The sequence below is a fragment of the Euleptes europaea genome, chromosome 14, assembly GCF_029931775.1.
Source record: "Euleptes europaea isolate rEulEur1 chromosome 14, rEulEur1.hap1, whole genome shotgun sequence".
In the NCBI taxonomy this organism is placed as follows: domain Eukaryota; kingdom Metazoa; phylum Chordata; class Lepidosauria; order Squamata; family Sphaerodactylidae; genus Euleptes; species Euleptes europaea.
This window is the reverse complement of record NC_079325.1, coordinates 31854587-31873025: the sequence shown is the minus strand read 5'-3', so window position 1 is coordinate 31873025 and position 18439 is coordinate 31854587. Positions and strand designations below refer to the sequence as shown.

The 18439-nt window shown below is 46.4% G+C and overlaps 1 protein-coding gene across 1 annotated transcript in view; it reads left to right on the top strand.

Annotated features, from left to right (window-relative positions):
- AAK1 (AP2 associated kinase 1) overlaps positions 1 to 18439 on the top strand; it is an 86662-nt gene that overhangs the window by 31309 nt on the left and 36914 nt on the right. The window contains exons 2-6 of the mRNA XM_056860250.1: positions 12266 to 12384; positions 12994 to 13102; positions 14090 to 14232; positions 16178 to 16299; positions 17474 to 17555. Coding sequence (XP_056716228.1) covers positions 12266 to 12384; positions 12994 to 13102; positions 14090 to 14232; positions 16178 to 16299; positions 17474 to 17555 — 575 coding nt within the window. The remainder of the gene's footprint in view (positions 1 to 12265; positions 12385 to 12993; positions 13103 to 14089; positions 14233 to 16177; positions 16300 to 17473; positions 17556 to 18439) is intronic.

Genomic DNA, 18439 nt, shown 5'->3' with positions numbered 1-18439 from the left:
ATTAATTTGAGACCCTATGATAGGCTTGTAAGGACCATCATTTCTGACAGTGTTGCCTAACCTTATCACTTAGAATAGTACACCAGAAAAATCGTTGCAGGATTTGTTTTTGTTTTTTGCTAATTTTTGCCTATTTCTGTACTGGAATTTTGCTTTGCTAGAATCATAATTTTAAGGTGGAAATGAAAGTTGAGTCCATCAAACTTTGGAGATATGAGCTAACCACCTAACAGAAATATAATTAAAAATCAATAAATAAAATAAATGCCCCACCTAGAAGGAGAAGGTGGTGTTTGTTGTACAGCATCTTCCTCTTTCTACAGAATATAGTTGCCAGAGTTCAATGTCAGAAGGAAGAACATCCCCTCTGACAAGAATCTCTGCAGGGGAAAAAAATCTGAAAATAGATTAAACTCTCTGGCATTGCCTCTAAAAAAAAAAAAAATCCACTCAATAGTTTCCTATCAATAAAGCTACCATGTCAGGATACTGCCTCATCTGTAGCCTATAGTAGTACAACCCATATGCAGGTTTACTATCTTAAGTATGTGCTGGGTCATGGAGGCCCCACTACCTTCTCCGCCACTTGTACCTCTTCCTTTTTTAAACTTACTTCATTTGTACCCCACCTTTCTCCCCAATGGGGACCCAAGTGGCTTCAATAAGTCTCCTGTCTTCCATTTCATCCTCAAAACAACCCTGTGAGTTAAAGTTAGGCTGTGTGTGTGATGGGCCCAAGGTCACCCAGCAAATGTCCATGGCAGAGTTGGGTTTCGAACCTGAGTCTCCAAGATCTTAGTCTAATACCCCAACTAGTATACTATGCTGCCTTTCTTTCCTTTCTTTCCTCTTCAGATTTCTCTTCAGATCGTATAAATCTTTCGCCTTTTATCATGCTGGCTTTCCTGTGGCTGTTTTCTACCCAGGCCATTTTTTTCTGCCTCAATTTCCTCCCAAGTATGTTATACCTATAGATATACTTCCACTCAGCTAATCCCACCCTTCTTTGGAAAGAAACTAGATGGAAAAGGTTTGGTTACTTCTAATACACTAATTGAAGAGGTTTATTGGAACAAGATGGCCTTGGCATGTTTCCAGATAATTTATATTTGTTTGAATAACCATTTTTTAATGAGTTCTTGCCTGGGGAATGTTTGCAAGTTGGCAATTCTCTTCCTCAAACAAATTAATATTGATTCTCCAGCAAAGAAGGGCAGAGGCATGTGTATCTGTGTGGTTTTAAAAATGGACATCCTAGATTTCGAAACATTATACAGGAACATATGAGACTGCCTTTATACAGAGCCAGACCACAAGTATTCCTTGCTCACTATTGTCTGTCCTGATTGGCAGAAACCTTTTTATGGAATAGCCACCAAATGTTGGGAATATGTATGCAAATGTAACAGTAACTGGCTGCATTCCTTCCCAGTTGCTTTTGCCCCACACTTCTCTCCTTCTTTCCCTACCACGATAGCCATTCTTCCTTTCCCTTAAGCATTGTGGTTTCTTGGCATGCAAATAAGGCTAGAATTAAAGGCAGAGAAGGGATTGGCACGGCAGTTGCTGTTGTTACACATGCATTGCATTTCCCATTATGAGGGAGCATCTGGGAGAAGGGGATTTTTTTCTCTGGTTTCCCCAAACGCAGCCTGTTACCTCTGGAAGACAACGGCCTTTCTCCTTCCCATACTGGCAAAGCTGCTGGAGAGGAGGAAGCAACAGATCTTCAGAGATTTAGGTCTGATGCAAGAATTTCAGTAGCTTAAAAGACCTTCCTTTCAATGGCTTGCGCTCCAGATTTCTAGATCTTCACAGGGTCTGTTGGCTATTGCCTTGGCACTGAACACAAATGGTGTCAGTCTCTCGGATGTTAACTTTTTAGTTCTGTTGTATGCCTGCTCTATACTCCCCACTGAACAGATGTAAATTGCTCAGACTTCTCTGGGGTGCTGTGTTCTTTTCTGCTACAGCCATCTCAACAGTGGATACAGTGGGATGATGCATCTCTTGAGGCAAGGCTGTGACAAGGTTTGGACGGAGAGCATTTTGGTACGCTCCGCTTGCCACGGCACTAGAGAATTGCTGTTTCAATCTGGGGGAAGGAAAGAGGTGCAGCCTGGCAAGCGTGGGACCCTGCCCGTTGTCCCTTTTGAGCGGGGCGTTGCCACCACTATAGGGTGTGGGTACCTTATTGTACGACCTTCATCCTAGAGCTGCTCATGACTGCTACCTTACCCTATAGGATTAACATCAGGGGAAATAACCGCACCCCAGGGCTCTTCAGGAGTAAGGACAACAGTGCGACAAAGAAGACTTAATGTCTCTCTCACTGTGTGCCACAATCCAAATCTGAATTGGGCCCATCTGTGACTGAAAGTTAAATATCTATCAAGATTAGTGAGTAAAAATTTTTTTTTCTGATTTTCAAAGGTAAGGCAAAAATAGCCAACTGGCGACTGACATAAGGAAAACATCCACCAGCGAAAAACATCCACCAGCAAAAAACCAATTAGTTCCATGTCTGTGCCTATGAAGTTGATGATAATATGACCCAACCATCTTTCTTTGTGCCTTTATAAAAGGGGCAATATAAGATTTTCCACTTGACCCTGGGTAGATGTAAATGTGCCTTAATAAAAACACCATGCTTCCCCACCAAGGGAAAGAAAACCTCAGAAGGAAACAAAACATTGTACTTGATTGTGCTGCGTGCACACACACACACACACACACACACACATATGTATGTATGTTACTGCTGCCTCAACCCTGATGTTTTTAGGGGTGGCATATCCAGCTAACAGCTGTATGATTATGTAGTGGGCTTTTTCAAAAATGATGCATTATGAGAACATGGTGCTGGGCATGCTTGCTGTGGCTTGGTTGTAAAGGTTTTGGTTCAGGTTGAAATCCGAGTTCTGTAACAGTTGTTTTATAAGACTTGGTTCCCAGGTAATGCTGTCCAGTAAAGCACTGGTGATTACTTTATGGAAGTCCAAGCTCCCCTTTCCTGTCACTCCTTCCTCCTCTATCTTCTGATCCTCTGATGCCAATCACAGTTACTTCTGCTTCAGATTATGTGAAGAGGAGGCTGAGAAATAAGGGCCACTTAAGTGAGTGCCTTCCTGAGTCTCCTTGGTCCAAGCTGAATCTCCTGCCTTCTTGGATTAAGGGTAGCCCTTTATCTTGGCTTGATTGGCACTTCATCCCTTCCTCCATGGTGGTCACATATAAATGTAACTTAACTTCATCTGCATGGCTTCTATGCAGTCCCACATTGGGACTGTGCAGGCCAGCCACGGATAAGATTTGTCAGCTTCTAGCAAAATCGAAAGAGAGAGTGCTCCCCCCCCCGGGCATGCAATCTTCCCGCCCATTTATCACATGACCTAGGGGGAGGGAGCACTCTTCCCTCCAGTACTCTTTCTGCCTCCATGGCTCTAGCAATGGAGTCTAAAAAGGCTCCCCTTTTCAAGAAATGTACCACTTGTGGTACGAAAATGGCGAAAACCGATCCTCACAGTGGGTGCCTTCTTTGCTTGGGGGAAGGCCACATTCCCGCAACTTGCAAGAGTTACGCCAAACTTACAACCAAGACCTTGAGAGGCTGTTCGACCCGTCTCCTCTCTCATCTTTACAAAGAGTCTCTTCGTCCACGAGGTCAGTCTGCTGAACCTGCCACTTCTACCAAGAAGTCTAGCGTTCAACCGGGTCCCTTGACCGGAAAATCCACCAAAGCCGGGGAAGGGATGTTCAAGTGGGGTAAGCCTTCCAAGGCACCAGCCTCACAGATCATCCGACCGGCAAAGTTTATTGCGCCAGAGTCGCAAGATGGCCGCGGCTCGTCTCGGCGCCAGTCTCATTCTAGGTCACCTCGACGCCGATCACCTTCACGTTCTCCGAGGCTGCTTTGGCGCCGATTGGCTTCAGTGTCTCCTCGACGCCAATCTCACACCAAGTCGCCTCATCCTTTGGCTTCCTTGGCTTCTGATGTTGAAGGGCGTCAGCCCATAACCATCGAGGACTCACCACCTCATTCCCTGGCTACCCCCTCGGTTCCAAACCTGATCAGGGCCCAGGAAGAGAATGTCCTCTTCAAACAGCACCTCCTTCATCTGTACAAGGACGTGCCTTCGGTGACCACGAAACCCCCAACACCTCTCGAGAGGGAAGGAAGTTCCAAAACAAACGAGGCCGCAAAGGCCCCAGGGTGTCTCCTGGTCATTTCAATAAGCCTAAACTGGCATGACTAGAGGTTTCTGTCTGTTTCTCTGACCGGTTGTTTGGGTTCTGAAAATAATAAACACTGGGTATTTCATAGAGTTTGATACATTACCTCCATATCGAGCTGTGGTCCGCTCACCCACTCCGGCCCCTGACCTCCTTGTCCGAGAGGTAGAAAATCTCCTCTCTAAACGGGCTATTTCAGAGGTTCCACCTCCTGAGCAAACGTGTGGGTTTTACTCCCGCTTCTTTCTTACTGATATAAAAAGGGGGAAAGCAGCCTATATTGGATCTACGGAAGCTCAACTTTTTTGTTAAAACCAGGAAATTTCAAATGCTTTCACTCCCGGAAGTACTTCCTCTGTTGAGCAAACATATGTGGTTTGTAGTGCTGGAACTCTGTGATGCTTATTTCCACATTGCAATCCACACGGAATGTCGACAGTATCTGAGATTCGAGTGTAATGGGAAATGTTATCAATATAATGTCTTGCCCTTCGGGTTATCTACTGCCCCTAAGACCTTTACTAAATGCCTGGCAGTCGTGGTAGCACACCTGGCCTTAAAGGGTTGTGTAATCTTCCCTACCTCGACGATTGGTTGGTAGCGGGCACAACACAAGCAGAGCTGGTTGCGCAGGTTGACCTGATCCTTTCGGTCCTCAATAATCTTGGCCTTTGGTTAACTTTACCAAATCCAAACTCGTTCCTGCACAAGTGCACGAGTTTATTGGAGCACGCTTAGATGCCAGCCAAGCCCGAGCATTTCTCCCGGTGCAGAGAGCCCGTGCCATTAAGACGTTGGTGTCCAGGTTCACGAGAAACAGATTCCAGACGGCCCATAGAATACAGAAATTGTTAGGCCCCATGGTGCAGTTTGCACCCTTTGTATGTGCCCGCTTCAAAATTGGTTTCTCCGGGCGTTTAGACTTAATGTGGACCCTCAATACAAGCGTCTCTCTATCCCTAGATATGTCATTGCCTCCCTGCAATGGTGGGTTCTTGACACCAATACCCTTTCAGGAGTTCCCTTTCATTCTCCCTCCCCAAATAGGCATGTGTTCACTGATGCTTCCCTTTTGGGATAGGGGCCCCACTGTGGTGACCTTAGAGCACAGGGCACGTGGTCCCCATTTGAGTCTAAATTACATATAAATCTTCTTGAGCTACGTGCCATCTGCCTTGCCCTATCTTCATTTGCAGGACACTTGGAAGGACATCATATTCAGATTGCTACAGACAGCTCTACCGCACAATACTATCTGAACAAGCAAGGCGGCACAGGGTCCGTTTTGCTCTCCAAGGAGACCAACGAGATCTGGGAATGGGCCATAGCGCATCATGTCACTCTCGTGGTGATACACATCGCCGGCACAAGCAACACGCTTGCAGACTCTCTAAGTGGCTACCCAAATCAGGCACACGAGCTCACATTAGACACAAACCACCTTCGTCTACTATTTCAAAGGTGGGGATATCCACAGATAGACCTATTCGCCACACATCTCAACTCCATGTGTCCACGCTTTTATTCAAGGGCAGGAGCCAGCCCAGGCTCCCTGGGAGACGTCTTTCGGGCAGTGTGGAACGGGACCCTCTTTTACCTTTTTCCTCCCTTCCCTCTACTTCACAAGGTCATAGCCAAGTTGAACCAAGACAGGACAGATGCCATCATTGTCACTCCATTTTGGCCCAGAAGGTCATGGTTTGCAGTGCTCGTGTCACTCGCACAACAGGAGTATGTCCTCCTCCCCAAGAACCTCCTCCACTCCACTCCTGACCTCCAACTAGCTGCGTGGAGGATAAGATCCTAGGGCAGTGGTCCGATAGGGTGGCAAAGGTGTTGCTCCATTCGCTGAAGTCTTCCACTCGTCAATCCTATGATGCTAAGTGGAAGCGTTTTTCGGAGTGGGCAAGGGGTAAAGATACATCTCCAGTTACTTGCCCATTGTCTGTTGTTTTTGACTATTTGCTTTCTCTCAAGGATGTAGGATTATCTAACTCCTCCATTAAAGTTTATTTAGCCGCTATTTCGGCTTTTCACTCAGATATCGACTCATTCTCAGTTTTTTTTCACCCATTAAGCAAAATTTTTTTGAGAGGTCTCGCCAATCTATACCCTCCCGTCACCCCTCACGTTCCCCAATGGAGCCTCTCTTTGGTTTTATCTCAACTTATGAGACCCCCATTTGAGCCGTTAGGCACTTGTGAGGTGGCCTTGCTGTCTTTCAAAGCTGCTTTTTTGGTAGTGATCACATCGGCTAGACGGGTTAGCGACCTTTCAGCCCTTTCCCATTCACCACCGTATACTAAGTTCCACTCAGACAGAGTGGTGTTAAAGCCCAAGATTTCCTTTTTACCCAAGGTTGTCTCGTCCTTTCACCTTGCTCAGGACATAGTCCTCCCAGTGTTTTTCCCTCACCCATCCTCCGATGCCGATAGGGCCTTACACTCCCTAGATGTTTGATGAGTCCTCCTTTTTTACTTAAAGAGATCACAAACCTTCCGTAAGGATGACAACCTCTTTGTCTGTTTTGGTGGCCACCGTCGGGGCCGTCGAGCCTCCCCACAGACCCTCTCTAGATGGATTACTTCAACAATTAAAATAGCCTATGAGTTGGCACATCAAGAGTGTCCTCCCATGATCAAAGCACACTCCACCAGAGCGTATGCAGCGTCGGTTGCATTCTCGTCCAAGATAGATCTTCGGGACATCTGTAAAGCTGCCACGTGGTCCATGCCTTCCACGTTTATGAAGCACTACGCCGTGGATGTGGATTCCGCCAGAGATGCAGCTGTGGGACGTGCAGTATTGCAGTCTCTATTTTGGTGACTGTCCCACACCTACCGTCCTGGTAAGCGAGCTCACTATTCTCCCAATATGGGACTGCATAGAAGCCACACAGATGAAAAACAGAGTTTCACTTACCTGTAACTGTTGTTCATCTGGTGGATCTTCTATGCCGGCACACATCCCTCCCTCCTTCCCCGCTGTGGGACGTCTCCGAGATATAGGGGTTGGTTCCGTGGCGGCAGGTTGGAGAACTGGAGGGAAGAGTGCTCCCTCTCCCTGGGTCATGTGATAAATGGGCGGGAAGATTGCATGCCCCGGGGGAGGGGAGCACTCTCTCTTTCGATTTTGCTAGAAGCTGACAAATCTTATCCGTGGCTGGCCTGCGCAGTCCCAATGTGTTCCTGCATAGAAGATCCACCAGATGAACAACAGTTACAGGTAAGTGAAACTCTGTTTTTTCCACAATAACCATGATGCTCACCTGATTTTATATGGAAGGCATTGTCTTTGTATTCCAAGTTCCTCTGCATAAAGCTGAATTAATGGACCAGCAAAACATGATGTGCCACAGTAACGATCTTGCATAATTGCTTGTTACTCTCAATATGCTCTTGACTTTAATTTTTCTTATAACAACAAAAATGATTAAGAAACAAAAATTTTACACAGCTGTGGGGGGAAAATAACATTAAGTGGATTAGCTGTGGTGGCTGCGGATCACAATATTCTTTACTTTTGGGAAGTGTGAAGGAAGGAATTGTTAAACGGAAGACTCCACTCTTTACTTACAAGTGAATGCCCATCTGTTTCTGGGCACAATTCAGAACACCAGTTCTTACCTTTAAAGCCCTAAATGGCTCAGGGCCAGGGTACTTGGAGGACCACCACCTCCTATATTGTCCAGCCTGTCAGTTAAGATGTGCCTTACACGCCTTTCTCTCTGTGCACCTCTGCAGAGGTGAGGTGGGTGGCAACCAGAGGCATGGCTGTTTCAGTTGTGGCCACCTCCCCTTGGGATGCCCTTCCCATGAGGCTCACTGGGTTCATTTATTTATTTATTAGACTTATAACCCGCCTTCCCCAGCAAGCTGACTCAGGGCGGGTACCATCATTTAAAAACACAAAATAATCAGTATATATAATCCTTAATAAAACCAAACAATAAAACTCTAAAACCCTAACGTAATGGCGCACTAAATTCTAAGTAAACTGTGGGCACCACACAGGTGGCAACCCTTCAATTTATATTATTCCCATTCGAGGGACGGAAGGGGGGGGAGGCCAATAAAGAAGGCATAAAATGACATAAGCTGTCCTCAGTTGTAAGCCTGGTGGAAGAGCTCTGTCTTACAGGCCCTGCGGAATACTTTCAGATCCCGCAGGGCCCTGTTGTTACCAGGCAGAGCATTCCACCAGGCCGGAGCCAGGGCCGAAAAAGCAAGGGTTCCCACATTATTCTTTCGGGCATCATGCCAAAACGTTTTTGTTTAGCTGTGCTTCGAGGCAAGTGCATCTTTATGTGTGGGTGTTTTCCCGCTCTTTCCAGGAGGCAGGACCAAACTTTACTTCCTGTTTCCTTGGCGGGAAGACTGCCCTTGATCCCGTTTCCATCCTGCCTTTAACGGGAGAGCAGTGACTACGTTCAGCTCCGGCTTCAGATCTAGAGATAATCGTTGTGATCCTTGAGTATATTTGTTGTTCTGTTACTCCAACGTCTTCCTCAGTGTGTCTTATCCCCCCCCCGGCCTTCCCCCCCTCTCCCTCCTTGTCGCCTCTAGCCGATCTCGGCTTAAGAGCAGACAAAATGGCCGACGCTGCGGCCAGGAGAGAGGATGATCTCCTCTCGGTTGAGGATTATCAGAGTGGGCTGGTCCATTCCGCCCAGAGGGAAAGCCCTCCCAATGGTCGCGCCAGTGGACCTTTAGGGAAGGGGAAAGATGCGGCGGCACAAGCCACAGAAGAAACAGAGCCCCCGCTGCCGACGCAGCAGAGGAAAAAACCGCGAAAAGCAGCCCCGAAAGCCGCGGCAAAAGCCGCAGCGCTTCCAGCGCACAAGAAAAAGAAGCACAGTAAGTTCCCGAGAGCCGGCTCCATAAGACCCGCCTACTTGACGCCTGCCGAAAGAGCGATTCCAGTTCAGCCTGCGACCATCGCACAGCCTTTGAACCACGCTGGTTTACTGGTAGGATCGCTCCCGACGGGAGATGGCAACCCCCCTTTCCCAATGTAGCATTGGGCAGGCGGGTTTATTCTAACGAGGAGGCCAATGACTTGGTTAACTTGGCCCTCCAGAGGCAGTGGCAGGCATTTCAGGTGTTCCAAATGAGGCTCCCCCCCCACTTCTCCTGGGCAGTACAGGAGCCTTCGCCAGCCTCCTCCTCCTCCCACTCCCTTAGTGTTGGGCAGGAGGACCCTATGTCTCCTACAGCCCCTGTCATTCAATGGGCCACCAAGGCAGCCAAAAAAGCCACAAATCAGGTTTCCACAGCACAATCAGAACCCTCTCCTCTGAACAGGAATCTGATCCAGAGGAATGCTAAGAGGGCAAGTTCGACTCCGATGAGGAGCTCATGCCTTCAGACGGACAGCAACTCAGGCTGTTTGCGGGGGAAGACTTCCAGGGTCTACTGGCCAAGGCGCTACTAGCTCTGGACCCTAATGAGGAACAGGAATCATCTGAGGAACCTACCCCAAAGCGAAAGCAAGGGGTTAAGGAATGCTTCCCTAGGAAGCAGACCCAAAGTAATTCTGTTCCCTTCCCTGAGTTCTTCTTAAGGGCGGTCAAAGAGGAGTGGGAAAACCCGTCCTCTGGCAAGCAAATCCCTACCAGTGTCAATATACTCTACACCTTAGCACCTCACGCTATGAACTTGCTCAAGGTGCCATTAGTGGAGGCTCCTATAATTGACCTCCAGACCCCTGGGCTGGTACCCGAGGATGGAGCAGGTTCCATAAGGGACCAATCAGACAGAAAAACAGAGTCCTTAACTAGGAAGGCTCATGAGGGGGCTGCTTTGGAAATCCAGTCTAGCACCACCATTTCCATTTTCACTAGGGCCTCGTACCTCTGGGTCAAGAAGCTTCTACAGCTGGTACCAGAGGAAAACCACTGGGTCTCAGCAGGTCTGGAAAGGGTCCTGAAAACCACTACCTGATGGTGGATGCCTCCTTGGATTCTATATCCTTCACGGCCAGGTCCGTCACCTCGGCAAGAAGAGCCCTATGGCTGAGACCCTGGCCAGCTGATTTCAAGGCCAAAACAACCCTAATGGCCTACTCCATTCAGGAGGGGCGGTTATTTGTGGAAAAGCTAGATAGAATTCTAGTAGAAACTAGAGACAAGAAACATGTCATGCCTAGACAGCTTAGAAAGGAAAGCCATCCAGCTTCATATCAGTCCTTTTGACCTCCCAGGACACCCTTTCGATACAGGGCAGACTTCAGAAAGGGAACTTGGAATAACAACAACAGGCCCTTTTGCAAAAGCGGAAAGTTCAACAGACAGGGCCAACAACCCAGATCAGATAAACCCGACAAATTCCTAGTGACGTCAAGTCACTACAGCTGGGGGGAAGGTTACAGGCATTCACAAATAGGTGGGAGGAGTGCAGCCCGGACAACTGGATCTCCCAAATAATTTCCAAGGGATACCTCTTGGAATTTGTTTCCTACCACTGGACCACTTCCTACCTTCCCCACTCCCTTCAGAAAGGGAGAAGCACTCCAGAACCCAGAGCCATCGTACACCTTCTACAGCTGGCCGCAATAGAATCAGTACCTCGGCTAGAACGTTTCCACGGAGTTTACTCCCTATTTTTCACAGTCCTCAAAAGAAATGGGGACTGGAGGGCCATCCTCAACTTAAAATATGTCAACCGGAGGATGCAGGAAAAACACTTCCGCATGGAAACTCTGCGTTCCATCGTGGAATCCCTCCTCCCTGGAACCTTTACCACTGCAGTGGACCTCAAGGAGGCCTATCTGCATATACCGATACATCCCATACACAGACGGTTCCTCTGCTTTGCTTATGCCCAGGAACACTTTTAATTCAGGGCCCTCCCCTTCGGACTGTCATCAGCCCCCCGGGTATTTTCAAAGGTGCTGGTTACCATCATAGCAGTTCTGAGACAGGAATCCAGGTACACCCGTACCTGGATGATATCCTGATCTGCACCCAATCACGGGATCAGTCCCTATCGCACACCTCAAGGGTAATTCAGTTGTTTCAGGAACACGGGTACCTGCTGAATCTCGAAAAGAGCTCTCTGGACCCCTCCCAAATTGTTACCCACCTGGGAGTCTGGATAAATTCTCTGGAGAACCCACTGTCCCTACCCCGGGAAAGGATAGGGAAAATAGTCGCCCTAGCTAATGCCACAATACGGAACAGGAGGTCTCGCCTCATGTCCCTGGCAAAACTCATGGGACACATGGTGTCGTGTATAGCCATAGTACCATGGGCAAGGTTCCATTCAGGGCCACTTCAATGGCTCCTCCGCCCCTTTCAGAGAGACATTACCCACAAGAGGGACAAGCTAATTCAGGTGTCATTCAAGGTGAAACACAGCCTACATTGGTGGGCCAGTCCCTCAAACTTAGGAAGAAGCCAGCAGTATATCCACGAGGATCCTCTGAGTAGCTAGGCAAGTCTGTAACTGGGGATCAAGGGCGGTCTTCCTGCCAAGGAGATAGGAAGTAAAGTTTGGTCCTGCCTCCTGGAAAGAGCGGGAAAACACCCACACATAAAGATGCCTTCGCCTCAGAAGAGAAGGAGCCCTCATGGTGAGTATCCAAGGCTCCATTTTTGGTAAGGGGCTGACCTTTAATGTCATTTTTATAGTGTGTGTTTTAGCCTTAAAACTATTCACGGGAATGTTTACTTTCAGTTAACAGCTTTTAATATTTGAGGTTTTATTTTGTTACCTGTTTCGGGCAGGTTCACTGAAAGAGGTGGCATTAAGATGTTCTTTTTAAAAAAATCATAAATTTAAAAAGGTGATTAAATGTTTGGCTGCAGCGAGCACATCACAGTAACTCAAAATAAAATCCTCTTAAACTGACCCGCTCTTTATACTTGGGAGTTTTTGTTTGTATATATAAGCTGCCAGCTGGAAATTCAAGCACGGCCTTTGGAGATTCTTGGATGCTGTTCTGTCTGGCTTCAGCCACAGAAAATGCATTGTGTGCCTTCAGATAATCCTCTAAATTACTGACTGTAGTTATCCATGTCTCATGTCTGTAGGTGGGTTTGCTATTGTGTTCCTGGTGAGGACCAGCAACGGAATGAAATGTGCCCTCAAAAGGATGTATGTCAACAATGAATATGACCTACAAGTCTGCAAGCGGGAGATTCAGATCATGGTAAGCTTATGTGGATTGAAAAGCTAAATCTGCATGGTGGGCATACAGAGCTACCTTTACTTCTGCTCTGCCTAGTTTAGCATCTTCTCCTCTGACTGCCAGCCCTTCTTCAGGATCTCAGGCCAAGAATGGTTTGCCACCGGGGTTGGTCCTGATACCTTCTGCATGCAAAGCTTATGCTCTTCCACAAAGCCATAGCTTGTTGCATGGTATACACAGTAGGACAGAACTGCTGCAAAGCCAGCTACAAATCACAAAAATAGGTAGAACAGTCTTTAACGATTTCTTAAGCTATTAAAGGTATCCGTGTGCCTGCATGCAGGGAGTTAGATGTTGGGGGCCAGGAAATTAAAGAATCAATGAGAATGTGTAAAGATGAGAATAGAGTGAGTGGGGCTTGAAAGTAACTGGGCATCTGGGAGGAGAGAGCTGGGAGGAGCATGAAAGAATTACAAAATATTTTTGCATAATTTGTCCAGGGAGCGTGATTCTGCTTGAAGCTGCCATTTTTTAATGTAATCTCCCCGCCACCACCACAATGAGTCTTATAGTAAGCAGTGCCCTTTTTGCACTAAATATACATCTTTATCTCTTTTTCCCCCTCCCCAGAAGGATCTTGCTGGACACAAGAACATTGTTGGATACATAGATTCCAGTATAAACTCTGTGAGCAGTGGGGATGTTTGGGAAGTTTTAATTCTAATGGATTTTTGCCGAGGTATGTGAGAGTTCAATGTGGCCATGTGGTGAACTTGCACAGTAGGACTTCTGAATGTTATCCAAGCATTTCAGATAATCAAAGGTGTGGCTAGATTGTGGAATGCTGCTCAAAGGCGAAGGCTTCTGACCTTGGAAATGTGCAAACAAATACATTAGCCAGCCTCTAGCATGCCCTGGTGACCTAAACGATGGTGGAAGTCTAACCTTTGTATGTGTTGTGTTCTTGGTTCCTGTTCTTAATTCCTCCACCCAGGTGAGCAGTCATATAGAAACCTGACTTGTTGCCAAAATCAGGGACCCTGAACTTGATAAAAATATCAGTGAATGAAGATACAGGGTCTGGCAAGAGTTAGTCTGTTCCAGCAAAAGTCCTGGACCATTTTTGTAAGAACCTGGCTTGGGGCATCATGGTTTTTGCCCACCAGATGCATGAATTGACTAGTGGGAGAATGAAGTATCAGTTGTTCCCCTTATGGCTTTCATCTGCAGTACAAGCAACTCCAGCTACCTGGGAGGTGGGACAATGTTTTAGGGCTGCTAAGAAACATCCCAGACAGAAGGCATCATGGTATAGCCTGATCTTGTCAGATCTCAGAAGTTAATCAGGATTGGTACTTGGATAGGAGACCACTAAAGAAGGCTCTGCAGAGGAAGGCTATGGCAAGCCACTTCTGCAGGTCACTTGCCTTGAAAGCCCCTTGCTGGGGTCGCCATAAGTTGTTTGCAGCTTGGTAGCAGTTACATAAATAAGACCCATCCCAGATTTCATTGATGGTGATGCAGAGGGATCTGATCGATGCCTGTCAGATCAAGTAGCACCTCTCCTTGTGGTGACACAGATGTCTTGGGAACAACCTGGCTCGTTTTGCTGAGGATCAGGAGCATTCTTGCTTCGTTTCTCCCTGCTAGCGCTCATGTCCTTAAATGGTGCCTCTGAAGTTTCATTGAGTACTTTTAATCACTCTATGGCTCTGTCCCTTTTCAGGAGGCCAGGTGGTGAACCTGATGAATCAGCGTTTGCAAACGGGTTTTACAGAAAGTGAAGTTCTACAGATCTTCTGCGACACGTGTGAAGCTGTAGCCAGGCTACACCAATGCAAGCTGCCCATAATCCACAGGGATTTGAAGGTAAATCACGACTGTCTGATGTGTGGTGGACAGATTTGTGTATCTGAAGATCCTCCACATAACAAACCTATGGGAAGTACAATCTGTGTAGTAGGCCCCGTTACGATGAACAGAAGCTATGCATTTCAGTGTGGCAAGGAGATCAGAGTACCTGTGGAATCATGTGAAATTGATTGTGCAATTGATTTCAGTGAGGCTTGCTCAGGAGAATTTCTTGGTGGATCATGCCCTACATTGCGGAGGGGATCCCATCTGGATTTCATGCTCCAGCATGATTTCATGCTCCAGCATGAAAACATTTGAAAACTCTGGGTCAGGGAGTGCAAGGAAGATTAATCACGCCTCCTTGGACAGGATTTTGAAGATCAGTTTCTATAGTCAGCAGAATAAACGATAAAGGGTTTTTATGGAGTGTTCAATTTCAGGCTGAAGGCAGAGAGGGGCTTCATTTCAGAATGTTCCTTCCTTATGGGGCATAAAACCTCCATCCTGTCTGCTGTGCAGGCTTTGCAGGCGAATGGGGTCTCTTTCCCCCCCATTTTATGCCAATTGCATCCAATTTCTGCTCTTCAAGTGATTGGCTTTCTCTGATCAGAATGAAATATGCCAATAGCATATGATAAAATCCAGGTGTCCGATCTGGGATTATTTAAAAAGAAAACAAGGTGAGGAAGGGAGGTTCGCAGATTGGCTCAATCCTTCCCTCTCGGCAGTGGGGCAGGGAAGAAGAAGCTTATATGTATGACATATCCTATTGGACTGCTCATTCCACAGCGGATCTCGCCATTTAACGTTTAGCCACCTGCCAGATTCTCGAAGTACAAGACCAAGAAGTGATCTAATTCATTTCCTCCTAGCAGACCAGGACAGGAATCTCACTGCTTCAGTAGCCTCCTTTTTAGCTAAAGCCCTCATTGAGAGAATCTCCAAAGATCATTCAATTCAAGAGAGCTCAAACACACCACAAACTTTTAACTCCAATTGATAAACTATCTTTTTAAATGAATAATAATGATGATTTTATCCTATTCTTTTATGCCGGCTCTACGGCATGTTTTACAATTTTAAGATGCCAACAAAGGTATTGTATTGTTGGCATTCTGTGATCAGAATGAAATATTAAATTGCATATTATAAAATCCAGGTTTCCGATCTGGGATTATTTAAAAAGAAAACAAGGTGAGGGAGGGAGGTTCACAGATTGGCTCAATCCTTCCCTCTTGGCAGGGGAGCAGGGAAGAAGAAGCTTATATATATCATCTGTTATGCTGCATGTGCAATGAGGGGTGCATATCCCCCCCCCCACTCCTTCATCACCTACTGTGGGCCTAGAAAGAATTGTGGAATGGGTTTGTAATGCAAGGATAGCATAAGCAAGTGTGGCTGTGACACTGTAATCTAGAGTCCAAGAGAGCTAGCGTGGTGTAGTGGTTAAGAGCGGTGGTTTGGAGTGGTGGAGTCTGATCTGGAGAACCGGGTTTGATTCCCCACTCCTCCACATGAGTGGTGGAGGCTAATCTGGTGAACTGGATTTGTTTCCCCACTCCTACACACGAAGCCAGCTGGGTGACCTTGGACTAGTCACACTCTCTCAGCCGCACCCACCTCACAGGGTGTCTGTTGTGGGGACGGGAAGCGAAGGTGATTGTAAGCCGGTTTGAGTCTCCCTTAAGTGGTAGAGAAAGTCTGCATATAAAATCCAATTCTTTTTCGTCTATCATGAATGCATGTCCTTGGGAAGTCAGAACAAAATATTAATTTGTCACATTGCTTGCATATCCCAAAGCCCTCACTTGGAGTTTTATATGGATCTTGATCATTACTACTTGTGCATATTCATACTTTGTATTTCTGCCAGTGCAGAGCTTGTGTTAATCAGATTCAAGTTGCTGGGTTTAAAAAGGGGGGATTTAAAAGAAAACAGATGTGGTCATTCTCTTCCCAGGTGGAGAATATCCTACTCCATGATCGTGGCCATTATGTCCTATGTGATTTTGGAAGTGCCACCAACAAATTCCAGAACCCTCAGCTTGAAGGAGTAAATGCGGTGGAAGAAGAGATCAAAAAGTGAGCAAGTGTCTGTGACGTGTGCCTGACGGACACTGTCCTGTCTCTTCTCTTGTTGCTCAGATATTGATTTCCTCACTGCTATTAGTAGAGAAATGTTTTGACATTCTGTATCACAGTTTTGCAACTACCTTTAATAGGCAAACAAGGAATATTTCTGTTGTACATGAGGGCCAGCAGCCTGAGCCAACAAATTGCCCGGTCGTGGATCACCGGGATCTGTTGGGTCCGAGTCTGCTTCACTGTTGTTGTTCTCCTTGGTATTCACTTGTTTCCTAAACATTTGGGCACTCTGCAATGTTCTTGGAGCACCAGATTCAGGGAAGTGGGGAAGGGCATATAGACTAAATCACTGAGTGTTCCATTTCTGGGCTCATCGCAGAGGTTTTAAAGGGGGCCTATCCGCATTACAACCTTAAGCTTGTTTAGCTCTGATTCCCTCTTCACAGCACGTCCTGGGAACTATAGTTCAAGAGGGAGATATCTAGACGTCTCCAACAGACTTCTCAGCATCTTCCCCCACCCCATGCAATTCCCAGATTCCTTTGGGGGAAGCCATGACAATTAAAATGATATCTAGTATGGGTTGGTTTTTAAACAGTCATTTGTAACCTCTGTAACTGAGGTCACATAATTTGGTTTAGATATCACTTGGTGCAGGCAGAAAAGAATAGATCCCTCCTCCCTGGTTAGCTCACTCTGTCTGTGTGGAATACTGTGTGGTACTATTCTAGAATTATAATTCTTGGCTACCAACGTAAGTCTTTTTGGACAATGCTATCTTGAAGCAAATTACTTTTCAGTGTGCCAACCCCATCACGAGTTAACATAAGAACATAAGAAAAGCCATGCTGGGTCAGACCAAGGTCCATCAGGTCCAGCAGTCTGTTCACACAGTGGCCAACCAGGTTGCCTCTAGGAAGCCCACAAACAAGACGACTGCAGCAGTACCATCCTGCCTGTGTTCCACAGCACCCAAGATAATAGACATGCTCCTCTGATCATGGAGAGAATAGAATTGAATAGAATTCACTTGAACAGAGTTCAAAGTTCAACTGTTATTTGAGGAAGAGAAATATTAATGTAATTTCTGAGGAAATACTATGCAGTGCTTAACATTACTTTGCCTAATTCCATTATGCCAAAGACCTGAATGAGTTTGGTTTTGCTGTAGGTATACCACGCTATCCTACAGAGCACCGGAAATGGTCAACCTTTACAGCGGCAAGCTGATTACTACAAAAGCAGATATATGGGTACGTAGGAAGTTTACTGAAATTGCTTGCACATTTGTGGCCTGCTGTCTGTGTGGTAGAAATTAAATTGGCAAAGTCTCTCTCCAGGTAGCCTCCTTCTGTTCTCTCTGATGCGTGACCAAAGAAAATCCATTTTTGCATTCCTGTTCGTTTTACTTGCTGTAAGATTCCTTAAGGGCTTTTAGAGGAAACATGGGATACAAATGTTCTTAACAAATAAGAATCTCGTTTTGAGTTTCTAAATAATTTCACCAGGGCTAAACTCCAGGGTCTTTTTAAACTGTAGTGTATTTGTTTGAGTAGTGGCCCAATCTGTTGAAGAGCCTAAAAAACATAGTTTCCTATGGCATGGGTATACGTCAAGCTAAAAGGAGCTCGTCCTTGTCATTCTGAACCACTCTGTGCTTCCCAGAGGAAGAGTGAGAGATATGTACAGAATTATGTAATCACAGGATAATTACCCACCCACCATCCAGCTTACTTACGCACAGTTCCATGTTTGGATTGGAGAATTAAGGGGCTTCCTTATTTACCTGAACATCTCTACCTATCCTGCCCCCACAAACCAGCAAGCAAAGGAGCCATAGGAAGCATCTGTTCCCCATAGTGTACAAACTGTCCCTTTCTTGTTCTGGGTCCTAAGGTATACAGCAAAGGGTGTGCCCTAGGCTGTGTCATGTGACATGAGGATGGTTTTTCAACAGACCATTGCACTTTGGCATGTCAGAGATAAGAGGCAATGTGATGCAACCGTTTGATGGGAGTTCCCCAACAGTGGAACTTTCTTTCTCTTTAAGCTCCTGTAAGCCTAGATCACCTTCTCAGCCGAGTGTAGGTGAACCTTCCATTTCTGGGGAAGCGTTCTGTGGCTGGGATGTATATTT